The sequence below is a fragment of the Nansenia antarctica genome, assembly GCF_963989245.1.
Source record: "Nansenia antarctica genome assembly, chromosome: 1".
Taxonomy (NCBI): Eukaryota; Metazoa; Chordata; class Actinopteri; order Argentiniformes; family Microstomatidae; genus Nansenia; species Nansenia antarctica.
In genome coordinates, this window is record NC_137674.1 from 8,343,322 (window position 1) to 8,363,406 (window position 20,085).

Sequence of the window (20,085 nt, forward strand, 5' to 3'; positions counted from 1 at the left end):
TATTTTCGTTTTGGTGGTCGGAGGGTCTTGGTCATTGAGGACTTCTGTTTAATGGTGTATTCGCTTATTCAGCAACGTTCTTTGTGCATTGACACTGACAGAATGTGTTTGCCTAACTGGGTTGGATATTACACATGTCTCTGAGTGCAGCATGTTTTTCTCTTGACATTAACCTTCTAAGCAGCCTCAAGGTCAATGGCCTCAGGAAGGGTCAGATTGATTGATTATTCATCTATGTGAGAGGGTCAAGTGTCTCAGCTAAGAATGTCGGCTGCACAGACAAATAGTCCACTGAAACATCTCAACCTGAGACACCAGTCATTAAGATCAGCTTTTGATGGGCTGTTGAGCAAGAATAGAACTGTGGGGGTTTTGGGGGCTTGGGGGCTTGTAATAAGAAACCCAGGCCCAAACTGCATGGCTTGAACCCTTCCTTCAAGTGTAAATCTGCCCTGGTAGAGCAGGTCAAAGCAAGTGTTCCTATACATAATGATGTATGTTTGTAATATAATCAAGCCAGTTCAGCCAAATCTTTGTGCCACACAAAGTGTTGTATCTCAATTCCAATGATGTTCATTTACTCATAGACCCATAGCTATGAGTGTCAGTATTGTTGTTTAACAGACGTGTTATTTTTTTTAACATCACAGGAAGAATGGGATTTTTGATGGCATTAACACTTTAAGCTTTGCGTTACGCCTCCTGTTTTAATGGACGACCACAGGGCCGACCACAGGGCCGTCCAGGCCCTGAACACAGCAAAGACCTAAGTTCTGGGCCCTGGACAGTCTGGACGGATTGATGGCAAACTGTGACACTTTAAATAAATGTGAAATAATACTATTGTGCAATATGACAACCCTAGTCGTCTATCTGTACAGTATAGTACAGTGGATAGTGTACATAGCCTTTATTTATGTAAACCAGCTCCTTCCCTTCTTGTGATTTCTTAAAAAGTTTTTTTTTTCCCCTTTCCTAACACCAGGGGAGCCACCCCTCCTAAATTTCGTTGTTTGGTACCTGTACTGTAGCAATGACAATAAAGTCCATTAATTCATTCATCATTAATGACTGTTGTAACAACATCGTATTAACATGTTGTTACATAGTTATTAATTAGTGAGTTTAGCGGTTTATATTAGTACACAATTGGAATAAAGAGTTATTATTACCATTTGTGTAATGCAACATAAACCGTTATACTATTACTATGCAATTACAAAGAAATTGCCCATGTACTATGCAACAGCATACAATACATACAATGTTACTAGTGTATTTACAGAGTTACTATAGAGGTACAGTATATGGGCAACTAAATAAAGTGTGACTGATTTGTTTGAGCTGTTGTTGTTAACAAGGCTGAAAGAAACCTTTTACAGGAAAACCCCATCTGTAATTGTCTGTACTGTCTGTATGGATGAGAACTTTATTCCCATTCAATTCTCTGGACATTTTACTGCCCCCACAGAGTTTCATATGGATTTGAATTTAGTCTATAGGCCTTTTCCGTTGAGGTCAAATGCAACATTTCTTTTGAGACAGAATTGTTTTAATTACTTTACCAGAGTGTGTCTGAATCTGGCTTTGTAAGATATCCCAGCTTTTTGGAAGATTGTCCCCCTTTTCCCTATGCGGCTCTTCTTTGCGCCTGGTGTGTGTGTGTTTGTTGAAAGTAGCGGAATAATATATGAATGCTGATGGTTGTTATTAATCGCAGGAACTCAGCAAAGCACAGAAGTTTGAGAGTGTCTCCACAGAGAGACGCTTCCAGCGTTTCTTGGAAGCTGATGGAACGTACGGTAGTGAGCCACACCGTCCTTATTTGTTGCTGTCCTGAGAGTTCCAGAAGCCAGAAGCATTTGTACTTGTCTTAATATTTCACAAGGCAATCACACAAAAAAATAAGCTCCAAAAAGATTTTACTCAAAAGAACCTCTCTTGATCACATTACACAATTTCCAACCACAAATAAGACCAAATTCAGGAGAGATAATAATTCTGATGTGGAAGATGTTTTAATACGTGCGTATAATATTTCTGGATCCAAAGTTAGGTTCACTCGAATAGTTTCCAACACAGACATGGTGTGAGAATGTGAGATTTCTCTCTCTCAGTTTGGAAACAGAATGGCATGTTGGCACGTCTACTTATTAGAGATTTTGAATATGAGACATTAAGCCTAATGATTCCAACATGGTCTCCTTCTTATTACGTTCGGGGGTTATCATTTCTGCAGACCAGGAAATACGGTCTGGGGGATCATATTATCTGGCTATACCAACGTTTGACCACCTGTTTTGACGTAAGATGTTAAAAACTTAAGATATATCTTTTAAAAAAAGTAAAAAAGTAATGTGAATTTAGAGTTTTTGGGTGGTTAGGCAGTATTAGCCATTAACTTTGAGTGGTTAAGATTAGGGTCAGTTGTCAGGGGAAGGCATTAGCATAAGCAACAACAATTAGCAATGATTAGCACACAAAAAAAAACTAGTGTCCCCAGGGTGATTACCTTGCAGTATAGCTACATAATAATATGATGTTATGACCACTGTTATGACCACACAGATCGTATTCTTTGGTCTGCAGAAACGATCCCCCTGAACATAATAATTTGGAGACTAGGTTGAATGATTCATGAGTTGTCACACTTCAGGCGTCAGAGCCCTCGCCCCCCTACCTTAACTGTTGTAGAGATATATTGGTGTCTCAGGCAGGAATGAGGCAATGTGCACAAGACCAGAGGGGACCCCTGTGGTGTTGATGGACCCCTCACAAAGCTTTGGTTCCAGTGGCCTGATGCCTGTTAGGTACCACACGCCTGGGTTGCTTTTAAGCAGGCTCTCTCTGCCCATAGACCCTTCAAGGGACACTGCCTGAAGCCTTTTCGGGGAAGCCTGATAATAAACATCTGCAGTAATCTGATGAGTTGTCATCTGGTAACAAACATCTGGTTTTATCTGTTCATGGCATATCACAGACAGACAGACAGACAGACAGACAGACAGACAGACAGACAGACAGACAGACAGACAGACACACACACACACACACACACCAGGGTTTCCGTTAGAAAAATTTGCCGTCGGACATCGTGTCCGGGAAGAATTCGATTTACCGGACAAACGTGATATATTCCGGTCATCATATTAAAATATAATAAAAAATTTTTTTTTCAAAATCATATTTTTTTTCTTCTCCAAATCTAATATAGCTGTTTGTCGCGGTGATTACTGTTGTGTAGCGGCCTATATATGCCATTTAATGTCTATTTCTCATCCGATACGATTAGATGCGAGCTATATAATATATAATAATATAACATGATTTGACGCATGCGCGCTATGCCATGCGTCAAATCCAGCGCTGAACGGGTCCAGCGCTGAACGGGCGCCTCACTGGGAACTGAACAGACAGCATCGATCAATGAACGGACTCCACATTACGTTAACTGAAGTTTGTTAAATTGTTTGGGATTAATGTGAGTTTTCTATTTTCTCTTTACAGTTTTACCCTTTTTTTTTTTAAATCAATAAAACAACGTCATTTCTATAAGTCTCGCTGGTTGGGAAGGCATTTCGTTTAGCTCGGAAGTATGACAATGGGAAGAACATAACTGTTTATTGAGAAACAATTGATAGGCAGTCTGGGATACGTATATAAAGAAATACCACAATGTCTAGATGTATAACATTTTATTGAACAGTAACAGTGCAAGCATGTAGGCTACGGGGAACAGGGATTTTGGTCAGTAGGTCCTTTGTACAGGTCCTTTGTACAGAGGGCGTTTCTCTCCGACAACGCGTTCCCAGGTACCATGGAAGTCAGACTTGAAGTGGCTTTGCTTGATTTCCATCACAGATTCAAGGATTGAAACACTGATGAAAATAGGGAGTAATAGTGATGGGATTATTTTAGATTATTTTAGATTAGATTAGATTAGGTGAGATTCAACTTTATTGTCATTGCAGAGTACAAGTACCAGACAACAAAATGCAGTTTAGCATCTAACCAGAAGTGCAAATAGTGATATAAAAACAAACACTTAACTTTCGGGGAAACTGCTAAAATAAAATAAATTAAATAAATTAAAAAAGAAAGCGACTATTAGCACCGCCGAATGACAACAAACGTATGAGTAATGAGTAAAACAATGTCACTTTTATAGTATGTTGTTTAACTTGCCGTTCGGTCGCCATGGCTCTGGTGTGTGTAGCAGCTTCAGCTAGCTGGCTGGAAACTTCTAGGGGTGCGTTCGTAAACACGCTCTGAGAGCGCCGGAGCGCACGCTGGCTTCGATGTCACAGAGCGACCGAGTCGTTCGATTGGACGAGAGGCGTTCCGCGAGTGCTGATCGGATTTCCAGAGCGTGTTTACGAACGCACCCAGCCAGCTTTAGCGAATTGTATTCAAAGGGAATTATTTTCACCGGACAATATGTCCGACGACTTTTCCATTTGTCGGACTTCACCAAATTTTACCGGACAAAGACCGGTAATTGCCGGTTAACGGAAACCCAGACACACACACACACACACACACACACACACAGAAACACACACACATCAATATCACAGGAGAATGTCAGTGGAGATGAGCAGTAAGCGTCCTTGGGCTTTATGAAAGGCGCTATAGAAATCGAAGTTATTATTATTATTATTATTATTATTATTATTATTATTATAGTGATTAGCATAAAAAAGGAAAAGCTCACAATGTCGCAATGATCACATTCCTTGACACCTAAAGTCAACACTCCCCCTGAGGTGACAAACTAGCATCATTTGCTTAAATGGTGGTTATAGCAGTATAGTTTTACATTCAGGTAGCAGTTAACCAACCTGGTTTTGATGTTGCTGGTCATTAGCTGCCACGTTACTCAAATACAATGTTAGATATACTATACTTACTTGGCCCTTCTTCTGCTTTCGCAGGCATATGTATATGATATTCGCAGTAGCAGCTTTCTACACAAGCTCCAGAGACAATCGGACACCGTCCTTAATGTGGCTTTCAACCCTTCTACACCTGAGGTGAGGATCGGATCTGCCAGTTTCAACCTGTCTCAATCTTTCTAGGGATCCCCCCCTCTATAACCCACATTCTGTTGTACTTCTTCTCTGAACTATCTTTCTGTTATCTGTGTCCACACTCACACACCCCTTTTAGTTCTACCGCTCAGACTTCCCTGGAAATAATCCTCCCCACTCAGTTCTCTTGTTATGTTATCATAAAAGAAACAGACCAGTGGCAGAGCACCGGGTAATGCGTTGACCAGACTCTGGTTATTTTACCCCCTTTAGAACGTCTCCTCTATTAATCGGATATTGGAAAGCCTCTGAGGCCTGCTGAGTATAAAAACACACCACGCTGTGTGGATTCCATGGAAAACCCCCAGCATTATGGAGTGGGCAGTGTAGACTGGCCCCCTCTCTGGGGGGGGGGGAATCCTTGCTGCAAGGCCTCCATCTAGGAGCAGAGTGAAGTGTAACCCAGTAACTCTCTCAGTCTCAGGGATGTCTGTGCCAGGGGGTAGCCGGGCCGAGGAGCCAGTGCCTCAGATTGTTTTAGGCAATTCGCAGGTCTCTGTGGGGGCGTTTAAATAGCACACTATTTGCACGCTGTGTGTCGAGAGAACACTCCAGACACTCCAGACCATAGCACAAGCTTTTACCTGTCACTCGACACAGTCTTCACTGAGTTTCCTTCAGATTTACCTCGGGAGTTGAACTACATTCGTGTCTCTGTTTAGGCCATCGGAAATCTATTTTTAATGTCTACCGTTCAGATTTCAGGATTCAGCTTAATCCTGCTAGTATCAAAATCTACAGTGCAGTAACATAATCCGTCCTCAAAGCCTTGGTGATGCTGTTGGATTTACAGTCATACACCGGGGCTGTGAATACACCCTTAGAGCAGACAGAACTACTTCATCAAACTTTATTAAGTCTGCTAGATGGATGTGAGCTGCCTACTGTATGTTACTGCCTGTCAGAACAAGCGCAGTGCCCCATAGGCCCCTGTTATCCAAATTTGACTCAAGTGGATGTTAAGTGCTCCCTCCCATCGGTATGTATGTTGAGGACTGCAAACCACCAGATGGAATACCTCTCCCAAGCTCAGGAAGGGCGCTAAAGCCCACACAGCACACTGCCACAGCCATTGTAAGATTTGCATACTCAGAGGAGCCGCCGTACCTCTGTTGTGTGATAGACTTAGTGAGGTGATTTATAGAGGATACTGAGTCACTGATTGACTTATCATGCAAAGATCATTATGTCAAGGAATAACCCATTTTAAGATAACCTAACCTAGATAGGATTTGGATTTTGGTGTTCATGTTTTTGTATGTGTTTGTTGCTTAAGATTAAGATTTCATTTGCAGAAATTGTTCTTAAGGAGACATGACTGGAGCCTCATAATTAACAATGTCTGGGGGCAGCTCTATCCAACTTTTCACTGTGCCTTTGGATTTAAAGGGCTGAGACTGAGAAGAGAAGGCTTTAACTGATTCTGGAAACAAAGAGTCTTCTCTTTCCATTCTGACCTTGGTGTTACTTCTTGACGTTATTGTCTTAATATTCAGCCCTCCATCACGACTTGGCTCTCTGTAACACCTTCCTGAGCAGCGCAATGCTTTTAATGACTTCATATGGCGTCAGGACTCTCCTTGGCCCATTTAGCAGCTGTAGGAGCGATGCCTCACTCCTTAAGGATGGGATGCTCAGACTGAAAACTCCTGGATCACTATAGAGCCAAGACCTTTTTTCTTTAACTCATCTATCTGCTGAAGAGATCATCTGCACCACATTCTTTATCAGGTCAAAAAATAGCCACCCATTTCCCCCCCCACTCTCGTTTTTCCTTTAACATTTTTTTTAAGGGGATGTTCCACCTTTTGAACATTTTCCCAGTATAGCCCTGAACTTGGGCTTCGTAGGGTTCAGCCTGTTATATAGGTCATGTGATTTCTTCGTTATTTTGCACTAACTTTTGGCCCAAGACTAATGTTATTGTGGAAACTTGCAAGGACGTTGCCTGTTTTATGGATATTGTTTCAGGTTTGTTGTCAGGGTAGATAATTGTAGGTATTTATGGCTGCAAAGATGTTATTGATGATCACTTTTATATGTTACAAACAAACATGGAAAACAGATAAATTGTTTTTTGGTTCATCTCAGTCAAATGTGTTGTAAGGGAAGAATTTATTCTTTGTGATTTAAAAGCCAGTTTTTTTGGGGAAGTTACATAACTCACTTGGAGCTTATCACTGCTAAATCCATTAGAGAACAGTTAAAGGTAAGAGGAGGTCCCATGGAAGATAGTGAGAAGATAACATAAATATACTGAACAGTTAGAGGTTACATTATAAAGCAAGGCTTTAAAGATGTAGAATTCTTCACTGCACATCGTGCCACAAGAAGAAAGGAAAATAAGGAAAAAATGACTTAACCACAGACGCAGAACTATTCCTCACTCGAAAACATAGGCCTAGTCCCTGTGTCCTAGCTTTCCCTTAGATCTGTGGGGACACTCACACAGTTGCCTATTCTATTCACTCAGGCCTGGATAGACAGCCCCTGTTCAAACAATCAGAGTATAGGGTATTGTGTCACTTGGCCTACTCAAGGTAAAGCAGGGAAGGCATCCTCAGGTAGAGGCCCCATAGCAATGCCTCAGGGGGATCAGACAGCCTCATGGTAGGAATACAGCCTATTTATCATCTGGCTGGATCCTTCCTCAGTGCTGCTGATGGCAATTCATATCATCACAGGAGTAGAGGCTATGCCAACATCTGTGTTAGTACTCAGACAACCATGATAGGCAATGTTTAGGAGTTGTTTTTAGATCTGAAATGACACTGCACGCACTGTCCTCCATCTACAATGGCACTTTAACCACAGCAACTGATACGTGTGCGTGTGTCACTGTAAATGACCAGCTTTCCTTGTTCCTAATGCTGATTTTTGCTAATGCCTTCCTTCGACAACATACCCTTACCCTAACCACTCAAGATGATGCCTAATACTGTCTAACCACCACAACGCAATTTGAAGTAAATTAAGATTATGCAAGCCATCAACCTTACCCATCGTTTTTTTTACGTGTCGTCTAATGTGAACCAGGACACGTAATTGAGAATGTGTACTGTTGTGTATAGGTACACATTTTAAATAGGAGTCTGTGTTGCATTATGTTGTGGGATATAAATGAGATTAATGTGTGGTCTCTGGTCAGCACATTCCTTGGCCTCCTGTGTAAAAGTCAGGCGCGCCAGCCCATTATTACAACCGCCTCTCAATGACATTTGCACGGAAGGTGAACGCATAGTCATGGAGTGAGTCCTCGCTGAGCTGGTGAATCAATTCTCTCAGCTGCTTTTCTGTCCTGGAGCAGAAACCCTGTTCTTAGGTCTGAGGAGGACAGTGGGTTATTCCTGTTCTTAGGTCTGAGGAGGAGAGTGGGTTGTCCTTTGAAATGAGGGGGCACTAAAATCCTCAGCCAAACAGACCATGAAACAGAGCTACATTGAGGCAGTGAGTCATTCTCTTTCTTGAATTGTCATCTTGAGGAAGTAAAAGTTAAAAGCTCTAGTAGTACAGGCCCGAGTCTTGACAATGGCTTATCCAACACATGCCTGGGGCCTCCTACAGCAAAACAATTTAAAAGGGAAATACGCTTTCGTCTGGTTAAAAACACCCCCGAGAGCACCAATTGGCCATCTGCAAACAACCCCTTAAAAACAGTAACAACCTCTGTTCCTTGTTTTAAAGGGGTCCTCCTTTACTTGCTTCGGATACGATCTGATTAGGACTCATGCTTTGAGTATGCATGGCCTATTGTTTTGTTCCGTTCAGATCTCAGGGCTTCAGGTTATTCAGATGTATTCAGATTAGCACGGCTGAAAGTGGAATGTCTGAACTGCGGCCATATACTGGCTTGATCACAGTGATCTAAATTAAATTAAATTAAATTGATCTGTGGAGTTTGAAGGCACACTTCATCAGCCTGAGCATGCTTACCTGACTCAGACTCACGTCTGCTTAGACAGATAGGACACGTGGTCGATGTATGGCCTTCACATACTGTAATACAGTTAAACACTCACTATGGTTTTCCATTTTAAATGTATTGAATTATTTCACTTAGTTCAAAAGAGTATTTAATACGTAATGCATCAAAGGACACGCACCTCCCTATCTACAAGAACTCATCACTCCACAAACCTCCACCCGCACCCTCAGATCTTGCTCCTCCAGGTCCCCAATACCGCACCATGGGGGACCGAGCCTTCTGCTCGGCTGCACCACGCCTGTGGAACAGCCTTCCAAGCCAGTTAAGGGCAGTACAGAGCCTGGACTTTTAAGACAGCCCTAAAAACCTTTTTATAAAAAAAAAAAGCCTTTGACTGTTGAACCTGTGTTCATTCTTGTGATTTCTTTAGTGTTTTTTTTTTATATATATTTTTTTTTACTATGTTTTTAACTTATTATGTTTTTAGGCTGTTTTTTTAAAACTCTGTAGCACTCTGAGATTCATTTAGATTTCTATTACTCGCTTCCAGCACCCCCTTGGCCAGCAGTGGCCCTGAATCCATAGCCCTTGATTTCGTCTGTTATCGTACGTTATCTTCAGCAAATATTTTCCCATTGCTATACAGTCCCATGTGCACATGCTGTTATAATGTAGCGAGTTTGAGTTATTTCCTGAACTTAAGTGAAACTGTATTGCACAAACAGCTGTGACTGTGTCTCTTGGCTGCTGCTCTGGGCTTTGTGTTGTTGGACAAATCCCTGTTGCAAAATCAACTATGGTGAGATTAACCATTTTTTCCATTGTGTGATGGTAAATATTTTTGATAAGGATATAAACTGTACCGGACTGTAGCTTTTAATTTCTTATGAATCCATATGATTTCACTGATGGTGATATTGGGGGAAAAACACTTGAGGAATGGCTCATTTCAATCGCCTTGGACAATTTGGCCTTCCATTGAGGGTATCAATCTCTGGCCCTGGGTGATGTACTGTCAACCACAGTGTTTACTGCCAGATATTACAGGAGGAACCATTGGGATCCTAAGACCTACCTGGCTCTAACTTGATGCCTAAGGAACAAGACCTGTTCTCCCACAAAGCATGCTGTTTTCTGCCCACTATGTGTATGGAACAAATGTTTTGGATTTCACCAGCTTCTGCCTGTATTTGGCCTCAAATGCACTGCATAGTTTCCTTTCCTTGACCTGCAGGGATCAGGGGTGGGACCAAGTCAACAGACAGTGCTCTGCATGTGTGTTTCATTATTTTCAGGGCATTGTCTGTCTGTCTATCTGCCTGTCTGTCTCTCTCTGGTCTACTCTCTGTGGGCTGAACTCTCTCTCACACAAAATAAAACGCACGCTCATTCATCACTATTGATGTCTTTGGCGTCTATTGGCGTCTTTGAGCCTCGGAAAAGCGCTATATAAATGTAATGAATTATTATTATTATTCTTGTTTAGGATGTGAAAACTATCAAAACAACTACTACTAGCTACTGTACGATTGGGATATGAAGAGGTCAGACGCCGTTCTTGTTGAAGGTTTAAGAGGCAAACACGCATGCCCTGTTCATGGCAAAGGGCAATATGAATATATAACATCACTCTGAAGAGTACATGTATGAATAAGACTGTTTGAGAGAAGCTTTGAGCTCAGTAGTGAACATGTTGCTTGATGTCGAGTAGACCAACATAAAGCGCACTATAGCAGGTATCAAAGCCATGTGCTGGAAAGCCTTGTTAGTGCATAAATGAACTTATAACATAACAAATCCAACATTCGCACACCCTATTGTCACGCTTAATGGTAACAACCTGTACTGTAATAATGTTGTAACATTTTATATTGTAAATAATTAGGGTTACCATGCAGAGGTATAAACAGACACATGATTTATATCGCTCATTCATTAATTCATTCTCCTTTAGCTTTGAAACAGACATAATCTATAGAGCGGCTCTCGGCTACTGTATATATGTATCTAGCCACTTTGTGAGATGAACAATTGATGGTTTTGAAACCCTGGTGAAACTGCCGATTCATCACTCCTATAGCCCCCTGCTGGCCCCTCTGAGGCCACACCAAGGATAATTTCCTTCCTCCAAGATGCGTTGATGGCTCTAATGTAACTGTGCTTTGCACCTGTAACACTTCAGCTGTTAGGAAGAGGCTGGACGTTCACAGACAGGTCAGGCCCTGCATCTGGGAAACACATCCTGTCCATGAGAATTTGTGATTCTTTCCGGGACCTTGGAGGGTTGAAATGAACCCTGAATCCAGAAGCAGCTGCTTCCTCCTCCTCTCACTCTCTCAAGAATCCCACCAGTCACAGCACCCTTCCTAATCCCTATCCCTAGATGGTAAAGGAACCGTCAGGAAGCTCAGAGCCTTTTTAATGGTTGAGAAGAGAGTCACTTGAGTTCCATTCCTGGTCAACCTCCCTAAACCTCGAAAGGGGCTAGTTAGAAGGGGCTCTAATTTGGCTCTGTTGTCTTCAGTTGGAAATTGACTTGGATGACAATTCATTCTCTCTCAGACCTCTCTTATCCCCTATTAAGATCTGATCTGCTGAGGGCTAGGCCAAGTTTGGGGCTGGCTGCTTCTGATTAAGTTTGATGCCATTGATCTAATATTTGGCTTGAGTGGATGTATTTCATACTTCGTCTCTCTCTTGTGTGGGGCCAACAACCAAAAGTGTAAATAAATGAGAGATTACAGGATTAAGTTGGACCCAGCAACAAAGACAGTCCTGTTGAATGGTTTTAAATCCAACTGGGGAATGACCGAGACAAAGCCCATGTGTTTTGTTACCCTGGCTCTTGAGTCTGTCCTAGTTCCATATCAAGACTGTCCATGTCAATCCTTCAACTCCCGTCTACAGCAGTCATGTGCTGTATGGGACTCTACTATTCACAGTGCATTATCATGCATCACAGGGGTAGTTGCACTCTCTTTGATGATGTGTTTAAAAAAACATCTTCACGCAAGGGCTGCTGGAAAAGACTGGAAACCCAACAAGTCAGCACATACCGTACTTCCCATTTGAAAACACTTTCAAAAACCTGTAAAGCTCCAGGGTATGTTCACCCAGTCTGTAGTTTGCACATTAATGATAGATCACAGCCCTAGCTTTACTGTCATTCCACATGGCCATCTTGTAAACTCCTGTGGGTTTCTTACGGCTTACCTCTGTAGACTTTTACTAGCTCTCCTGTGTAAGGATTTAAATCGGTTGTCATAAAAGTCCCCTCACAAGTGGTTGTCAAAGCACTTTCACGCTAGTAACTGGGAAGATGCCATGCGACGATGTCTGTGTGTAACTTTGGTCAGATTCATGTTTTCTGTTTTCTTTTCTTTTTTAAAATCTCAGACTGGCCTAAATTAGCTGTAGTATAAAGGCTTTAACTCTAACCTGAGAGCATGGCAATCCCCATCGCCACCCCCAACAGTACTGTAAAGCCCTCATGGTTGCCTCTAGGCCTCCCAGGGCTATTAAATCAAAATTGTAGCTCTTCTGAGCTGAAGGAAAGACAAATAACCAACATCAAATCCACATAGAGTTCAGTAGAACAGGTTAGTGGGTCAGACTTGAGCAATGGACTCTGGGGACCTGTTATGTTTTGGTTACCAAAATCTGTGTTGTCAATGAACGGCCCTTCATTCTACCGCCGTACTCAAGTTGTGCCAAACATGAGGTCATCATCACCAGCTCCCAACATCAAACCACAGGCTCCCTGTGTTTTAGAGAGAACAACCTGGTTTCTAGGGTTCTAAGTTGGGTGTCGTCCGCACAACAGTGGAAATTAATATTATACTTACGTATGATCTGACCCAAAGGCAGCATATAGATAGTAAATAATATCGGGCCAAGAATTGACCCCTCGGGGGTGGGGATGAGGATGGGGGGCTGGGGATGAGGAAAATTCTCCCATTACAAAAGAGAAAGATCTGTCAGAGAGGTAGGAGCGAAACCAGGCAAGAGCAGTGTCCTTAATGTCAACACAGTTTTCCGATATCATGGTCGACCAAATGAATGTACCCAAATTCAAGGAATCAGAAGGCAGTAATGGCTCTGACAAGATGGTACCATAAGATGGAACATTTACAAGCTACAACCATCCAATGAAACTGCTTTGAATAAGCCACAAACGGAAAAATCATGAAGTTTGAAGATCGTCAAGGCCAGGTGAGAAAGAATTCTATTTCTCTGTATGCATGACTCATGGCCCTCTTGGAGTCTGACTCCCATAGCCTCCTTGATGGAAAGCTGATATGTATACTTTTCAAAGGACCCCATGAGCCATGACACACCACTAATTGACCTTGACTCTGTCCGACAGACGCATTCTGTCAGACCACCAATCAAACTTCAAAGAGAGAGAGAGAGAGTACATGAGATATCCAGACCCCATTCCCCAGGTACATTTGTGATCGATATGTGGAAGTTAGTTAGTGCAGGAGTGTGACCGTTCTCTGACACCACCAGCTGTCTGTAGAAGGAGAAGACCTCTGACTGACTGTCATCACGACAGGGCAAATTAATGGAAGATGAATCGTCCCAAAGACTCTCAGCACTATTCCAGTCTCCATATCTGTCTGTATGAAACATTAGATCCAAAGCAGGTGCTGAGGGAAATGGTACAGCAGGTGTCCCTCTGGCCCTATTATCTACTAAATCATCTCATTAGTGTACATTTGTATTTTGAAAAGCTATCCACACATCTCTATCCTTGTCTTTTTAACTTTTTTTTTTTTGCTGCAGAGTGCATAAGGCTCTCTTCACAGAGGTCAGACGACAACCACAGTGCAGGGTTCTACTGGCTGCTCCAGTATTTCACACCAGAGTGTGAGACTGACTGACCTGAGAGGGCTTTTCTAAGACAAGCCCAAATCCAAAGGCCAGTCTTCATAATGACGGCTCAGACTGAAGAGGAAGTGGGGGTATAGAGGAATTTCACTCGGGAGGGAGTGTGGCAAGGTCCACAGCTGACTAACTTCTTGGTGGGTTCATTGCGGTTATGTGGTTATAATGCTTCCTGAATACCATCTAGGACATTCTAGGACTAAATGATATACAGGTAGTAGGGCACTGTATGTCTAATCATGCAGGGGAAAAAAGCAAGTTGCCTTACTAAGGGTCCTTTCATGATTTGATGTTGTGTTAAATGAGAGCAGTAATTGTGTGGAGCTGGATGACTTTTCCGTATTCCCATCAGCTGTGGGTGTGCCCTGCAGTGTTGTCCAAGGAGAGCCTTTAACATTCCAAGCCCAGCTTCCAGAGCAGACACATGGAATGCCCTGAGCCTGATGGGCTGATCTACATTCCTCTGACTTGTTCCATTCACCCATTATGGGCCTGCTCAGGACCCCAGAAAAGGGACCCACCTACAGTCTGTCTGTGTGACTGACTGAGGAGGGTTGATGGGTGGATGTTGGACAGAACTGCATGGGGAAATACAGACAGACTCAAAGATAGCTCTATAAACTAATGAATGATTGGCTGTACCTGTACCCGCAGACATAAAAGTCAGACAATGGAGGTAGAGAAATAACTTTTACAGGAATTAATGGGTTTCTATCTCTCCAAGACCCAGGTACCTTTTACAGTATTGTTATATAGTGAGGAAGATATTGCCTTGATAAGATCCAGCAGGATCATACAGGAGTATAAATCACCCCTTATAACCGCCAATACACTTTCATTTCGACCTCTCCTTCACTGGGGGCTCGTAATCCGCTCACAGACACTCCAGGTGTCTCAGGGCAGAGAGGTTCTGGAGAGAACTGAGGGGTTGACCTCAGAGTCACTTCCCCCTGTGCTCCCTCTCGTCAACTCCCACCTGGATACCCCTCCTCCCCTCTGCACTACTATGGAACATCCCATAATGATCTGTGTGTCGTCTGAAAGTCTGGTCGATAATTCTGATAAATGGCATCCGCTGGGAGAACAAGATCTCTGTACTAGGTGTGCTACGGAGCATTCATTTTCATTCATATTAATATGGAGTGTGTGGATGAATGTTGTCTCTCGTCCAGAACGCTGATAACTCATCCCATTCCCTGGCACCGAACATTTAACCCATGTTGCAAACTTACGGTAATCATCTGCTCTCTTCTGTCTTTGAACTATTGATTTGTGCATCTTTCTTCATAGAATAGAGCCAGTAAGCCCTGCAATAACTCAGATTATATAACCTTTGTGAACCTCTGTGCAATTTTAATTCTGATTTACTGTTCTGGAGCTCTTCAAAATATGTCTAGGGTGAGCCTAAATTCATTTATGAGATACAGATAGCAAAATTATCAAAAAGACCAAACAGGTATATATATATTTAATATATCACACTGTGATCAATACATACTTTTTTACAAATGCAAGCAGTATATGATTTATTGAATAATACCGAAGGACACTTTAATATTACCAAAGGTTGATAAAAGCAGCCCACAGTCAATACACGACTTCACTTGAGTTTTCTCAGAACTAGACTGTTGAGGAGAGTAAGAGAACCACATCACTCAATTCAGAGAGAGCATAGTGTACCGGTATGTGAACTTGGTGCATCATGTCACATGTCTGTACTAGTGTATTGTTTCACATCAACCTCTGCCCTCCGACCTTGGGGGTCATTCCAACACTTCACTCATAACCCGCTAAGATGTTGCCTTAGCCCCCAGTAGTGAACACTCATTGAAGAGAAAGAATGTGAGGTTTCAGGGTGATGGGGTGTGCTTTGGAGATGTTAACAACTAGGCAGCAGCAACCAATGCTTTTTCCCTTACTCTAGTACTGTACATTTCCTTGAGGTGGTAGAGATGCCTGACACTGTACCATCCATACATGTCCAGCGTATAGGGATGCCATTAGAGAGGGACAATACTTATGTGTGTGGAGAATTAATGGAGCTGCCCTTTGACCCCTTACAGGTTTTAAGGAGCTATTTTAGGAACCCTAATGCCAGGACCAACACAATTGGTTTATTGTTCAGGAAGTCGCGTGAATGGGGAGTAAAGGTGTAGGAAAACCCATTAAGGACACAACAGCCCTTGTAAAATTGTCCTGGAAAATGGCCAGTGGTTTAAAATGATCTGCATGTGAGGTAAGCCTCCCTTTCCCACATTCACAAATAAAATGGAACACCAACCCGCACTCCTACGCCCTTTTATGCATGTGCATGTGTGGTCCTTGCGCCCTCACCCAGCTCGACAGTAAAGAGGAGCTGCTACCTTTGCTTGCAATAACTGCCTGAAGTCTGTGACCTACTGACCCCACCAGACGCTCTCTGCTGATGCTCTGCCAAGCCTGTACTTCACTGAACACTTTATTAGGAACACCGGTACACCTTCTCATTCATTCAGGTGGTGTAATGGTGTGGGGAATGTGTTCTTGGCACACTTTGGGCTCATTAATACCAATCAATCATCGCTTGAATGCCACAACCTATTTTGAGTACTGTTGCTGACCATGTGCATCCCTTCATGGCCACAATTTACCCATCTTCTAATGGCTACTTCCAGCTTGATAATGCACCATGTCACAAATCAAAAGTCGTGTCAAACTGGTTTCATGAACATGACAATGAGTTCAGTGTTCTTCAGTGGCCTTTCCAGACACCGGATCTGAGTCCAAGAATAGAGCACTTTTGGGATGTGGTAGAATGGGAGATACACAGATTGAAAGTGCATCTGAAAGATTGCAGGAATTGTGTGATGCAATCATGTTATCATGCACCAGAATCTCAAAGGAATGTTTCCACGTGGAATCAATGCCACGAAGAATCATGGCTGTTTTGAGAGTAACGGGAGGCCCTACCCAGTATTAGAATATTGTTCCTTATAGTGTATTTCAGTATCATGTAATGGTCTTGTTGACAGGCATGACTTTCGTAAATCTTTCTTATTTTCTACTTAACCAAATGTCACATTAAAGAGTTGACTGATACTTCTGCCGTCCATTTCACGCATCTCAGAAGCAGATTGGCTGCCAGAGCAGTGAGGTCATGTTCACTGGCCCTGGCTCAGTCCACTGGCTGAAGGGGAGAGATGACATAATGGTCACTGACAGATTCAGTTGAAACACTGGAGGACAGTCACCTGTGTGTGTGTGTGTGTGTGTGTGTGTGTGTGTGTGTGTGTGTGTGTGTGTGTGTGTGTGTGTGTGTTAGGCTTGTGCCCGTGTCAGAAATACACTTTCCTGCCCAAATACCTGCTAGACCAGTAATACCTTTCAATGTTTACTTTTTTTATTTAAATAATTATATATTTCATATATTTTTATTATTATTTAATATTATCTTTGTGCCACCTGGCACAGCGGCATCATAGCAGAGGTTTGTTCTATGTTATTGTACTGCATATTCACAAGCTAAATCAAGTGGCTCATTCAATTAGTCTAACAAAAATAATCGCGGTAATATTCTGTCATATGCTTGGCAGTTAATGTTGAATTATGTTTTGAAACCTACAGTACATAAGATTAGCCTCTACATTGGTAATGTTGCTATCTGGCAACAGGCCAGATGCCAGTACTTGGTGCATAATACACACACTGGCATATCAGACGTGATAGCCTTTGTCATCTGGTTTGAATCCTCTTGAAAAGGTTGGTGACCACTGGTATGGACGGTGTGGCGGGAAATACACCTGTGTAAGCTTGTACACTGTATGCTACCAGTAAAACCTTCCACCGGCCCATCCACCCATACATCTATTGTATACGCCCCAAACTGACAAGCTGCATATAAAACAAAGTTACATAACCAAGTTCTGAGTTTTGATGATGTGCTAAGTATGGTCAAATCGCTACGAGAAACATTATGGACATTATAGTTGTCAGGGGAAGGCATTAGCAAACATTAGTATTAGCAACAATAATTAACGAATTTGTTGTGCGATTCCAACCAGAAACGTGCGGGTTGCAAGGCAAGCTGCTATGGCTCCCACCAGCCTCATTATACGGCGTTCTGCCTTCCATATTCATCTCCCAGTAGCTAAAATCTCCAACCAGAACACACAATTAAGAATGCGTGCTATCATGTATAGGTACACGATTTGAGCTGGAAACCAGTCTAGTACAGTATAAACACCCTTGTTTTGAATGAGTAAAAACTCATGCATGATGTCATCTCCTTTCTCTTTCTCTCTTTCCCAGCTGCTGAGCGGGACTCTGGATGGGAAGCTGAGTCTGTTTCGGCCCAGCGATGGGGCCTCTCTCTCATGACAACAGAGCTGCTGCTGTGGTTGCTACAGCGACTGTGTAATTACACTGTACTGCCGAAGAGTGGGCCTCATTAGACAGCTTCCAGCCCCCTGGAGACTTCCCTGTGACCACGCCAGAACTAGAGCGCCTCAAAGAGGGCCCATGACCTCACCGACCGCCTGCTGCAGCCTCCATGGCGGACACACTGACATTACTACACACTGACGCCCCCATCGACATGTATAGATGTACTGATATTAGAACTCAAACTCACAGACCTAGACGTGGAAAAGCAGCCAGAATGTACTGTACCTTTACCCATACCTGAATTGCACACAGTAAATGACAGGTCTCGGAACCTGATGAGAACAGGCCATGAAGCCAACTTTGCTTATTCAAAACAACTCGTTGCCTATTTCACCTGTTATTTCAAAGTAACTCATTGTTACTTAGAGCAATTTAAAATGATACTGGATGCACTTGTCCTTTCTTAATCCAAACTAGGCTATATTTTGAAAAGCATTTTGAATGATATACTATCACAGACCCATAATCAGATAGAATAAATAAATAAGAAAATGTCTGAAGATTCGGAGAAGAGAAGTCATTGTTTGTTTTTCACCGTCTTCTTGTTGAGGAGATGGCTATGAAGCGGTTTGTTAAGAATGGTTTGTTATGTGCTTAATAAAATGGGGTCAGAGAAATATGTGACAGCAGTTGGTGAAAGCGTCGGCAACCGACCAAATGTTCAGACTTTTATTATGAACTATGAACTTTTTTTGAAGAAATGTCAACGTTGTTGAAAATCAATGACACAGTCAAGCCAAAATATTGCAATGCAATGGATTCAGTGAGTAATCCCCACTACTACATAGTTAGTGTAGAGTAGTGGGGATTACTCACCGAATCAGATGTTTCAGCATTTAGAAATTACAACTCTTTGTTGACAGGTTTTTTTTGTGGTTACTCAGGCATACGCTGTCAATGTCTAGTATTGATTCTAGGCTTTGCATTTGGCTTTGATATTGGTGTCTGTCAACATGTGGACCAAAGAGACATCAATGAAGCCATTATGAGGCTGAAATATCAAAACAATCTATCAGAAACATAGCCAAAACCTTTGATGTACCAAAATAAAATAAAAAAAGTAAAATAATTTAAAAAAGAAAGAAAACACTGGTGAGCTCAGCAATCACAAACGGGCTGGTAGGCCAAGGAAGAGTGTGTCGGAGACTAGACCATCTGCAGAATACATCACCAGAGGCTTCACTGTAACATGTAAACCACTAGTTATCAAAAGGGGTAGTGGTGGTCTAGTGGATAGTGAGTTGGACTTGTGATCGGAAGGTTGTGAGTTCAAATCCCACCTGAAACCACACCACTACTAGTGTGTCCTTGAGTAAGGCACTTAGCCCTCAGTTACTCCAGGGGGAATGTCCCTGTAATTCGTAATTGCAAATCGCTTTGGATTAAAGTGGCAAAATTAATTAATTAATTAAATTAAAAGGATGGTCAGGTTACAGTTTGCTGAAATAATAAGTAGCCTACCTAAAAAGCCTAAAAGGTCGGGAAAACAGTATTGTAGTCAAGTCAGGCAGCCATATAAGACAAATATGGTCATGTACTAAAGCGATTGCAAGAGTAATGTTTGGAGAAAAAAGGATCGGCCCAAGATTTACAGCATGCCACCTAATTTGTGAAACATTGTGGAGGGGGTGCTATAGGTTTAGGCATGTATTGTCTTAATTGATGTTACTGCTGACAGCAGCAGCAGAATGTGTTCTCAAGTGTACAGAAACATCTCGTCTGCAAATGCCTCCAAATTCATTGGATGGCACTTCATCT

General features: G+C 42.3%; 1 protein-coding gene across 1 annotated transcript in view; it reads left to right on the forward strand.

Annotated features, from left to right (window-relative positions):
* wdr27 (WD repeat domain 27) overlaps positions 1 to 18,261 on the forward strand; it is a gene marked incomplete at both ends in the record, with an annotated part of 54,979 nt that extends 36,718 nt beyond the window's left edge. The window contains 2 exons of the mRNA XM_080550399.1: positions 4,935 to 5,033; positions 18,193 to 18,261. Of these exons, the coding sequence (XP_080406525.1) occupies positions 4,935 to 5,033; positions 18,193 to 18,261 (168 nt within the window). The remainder of the gene's footprint in view (positions 1 to 4,934; positions 5,034 to 18,192) is intronic.
* Positions 18,262 to 20,085: the final 1,824 nt, after the last annotated feature.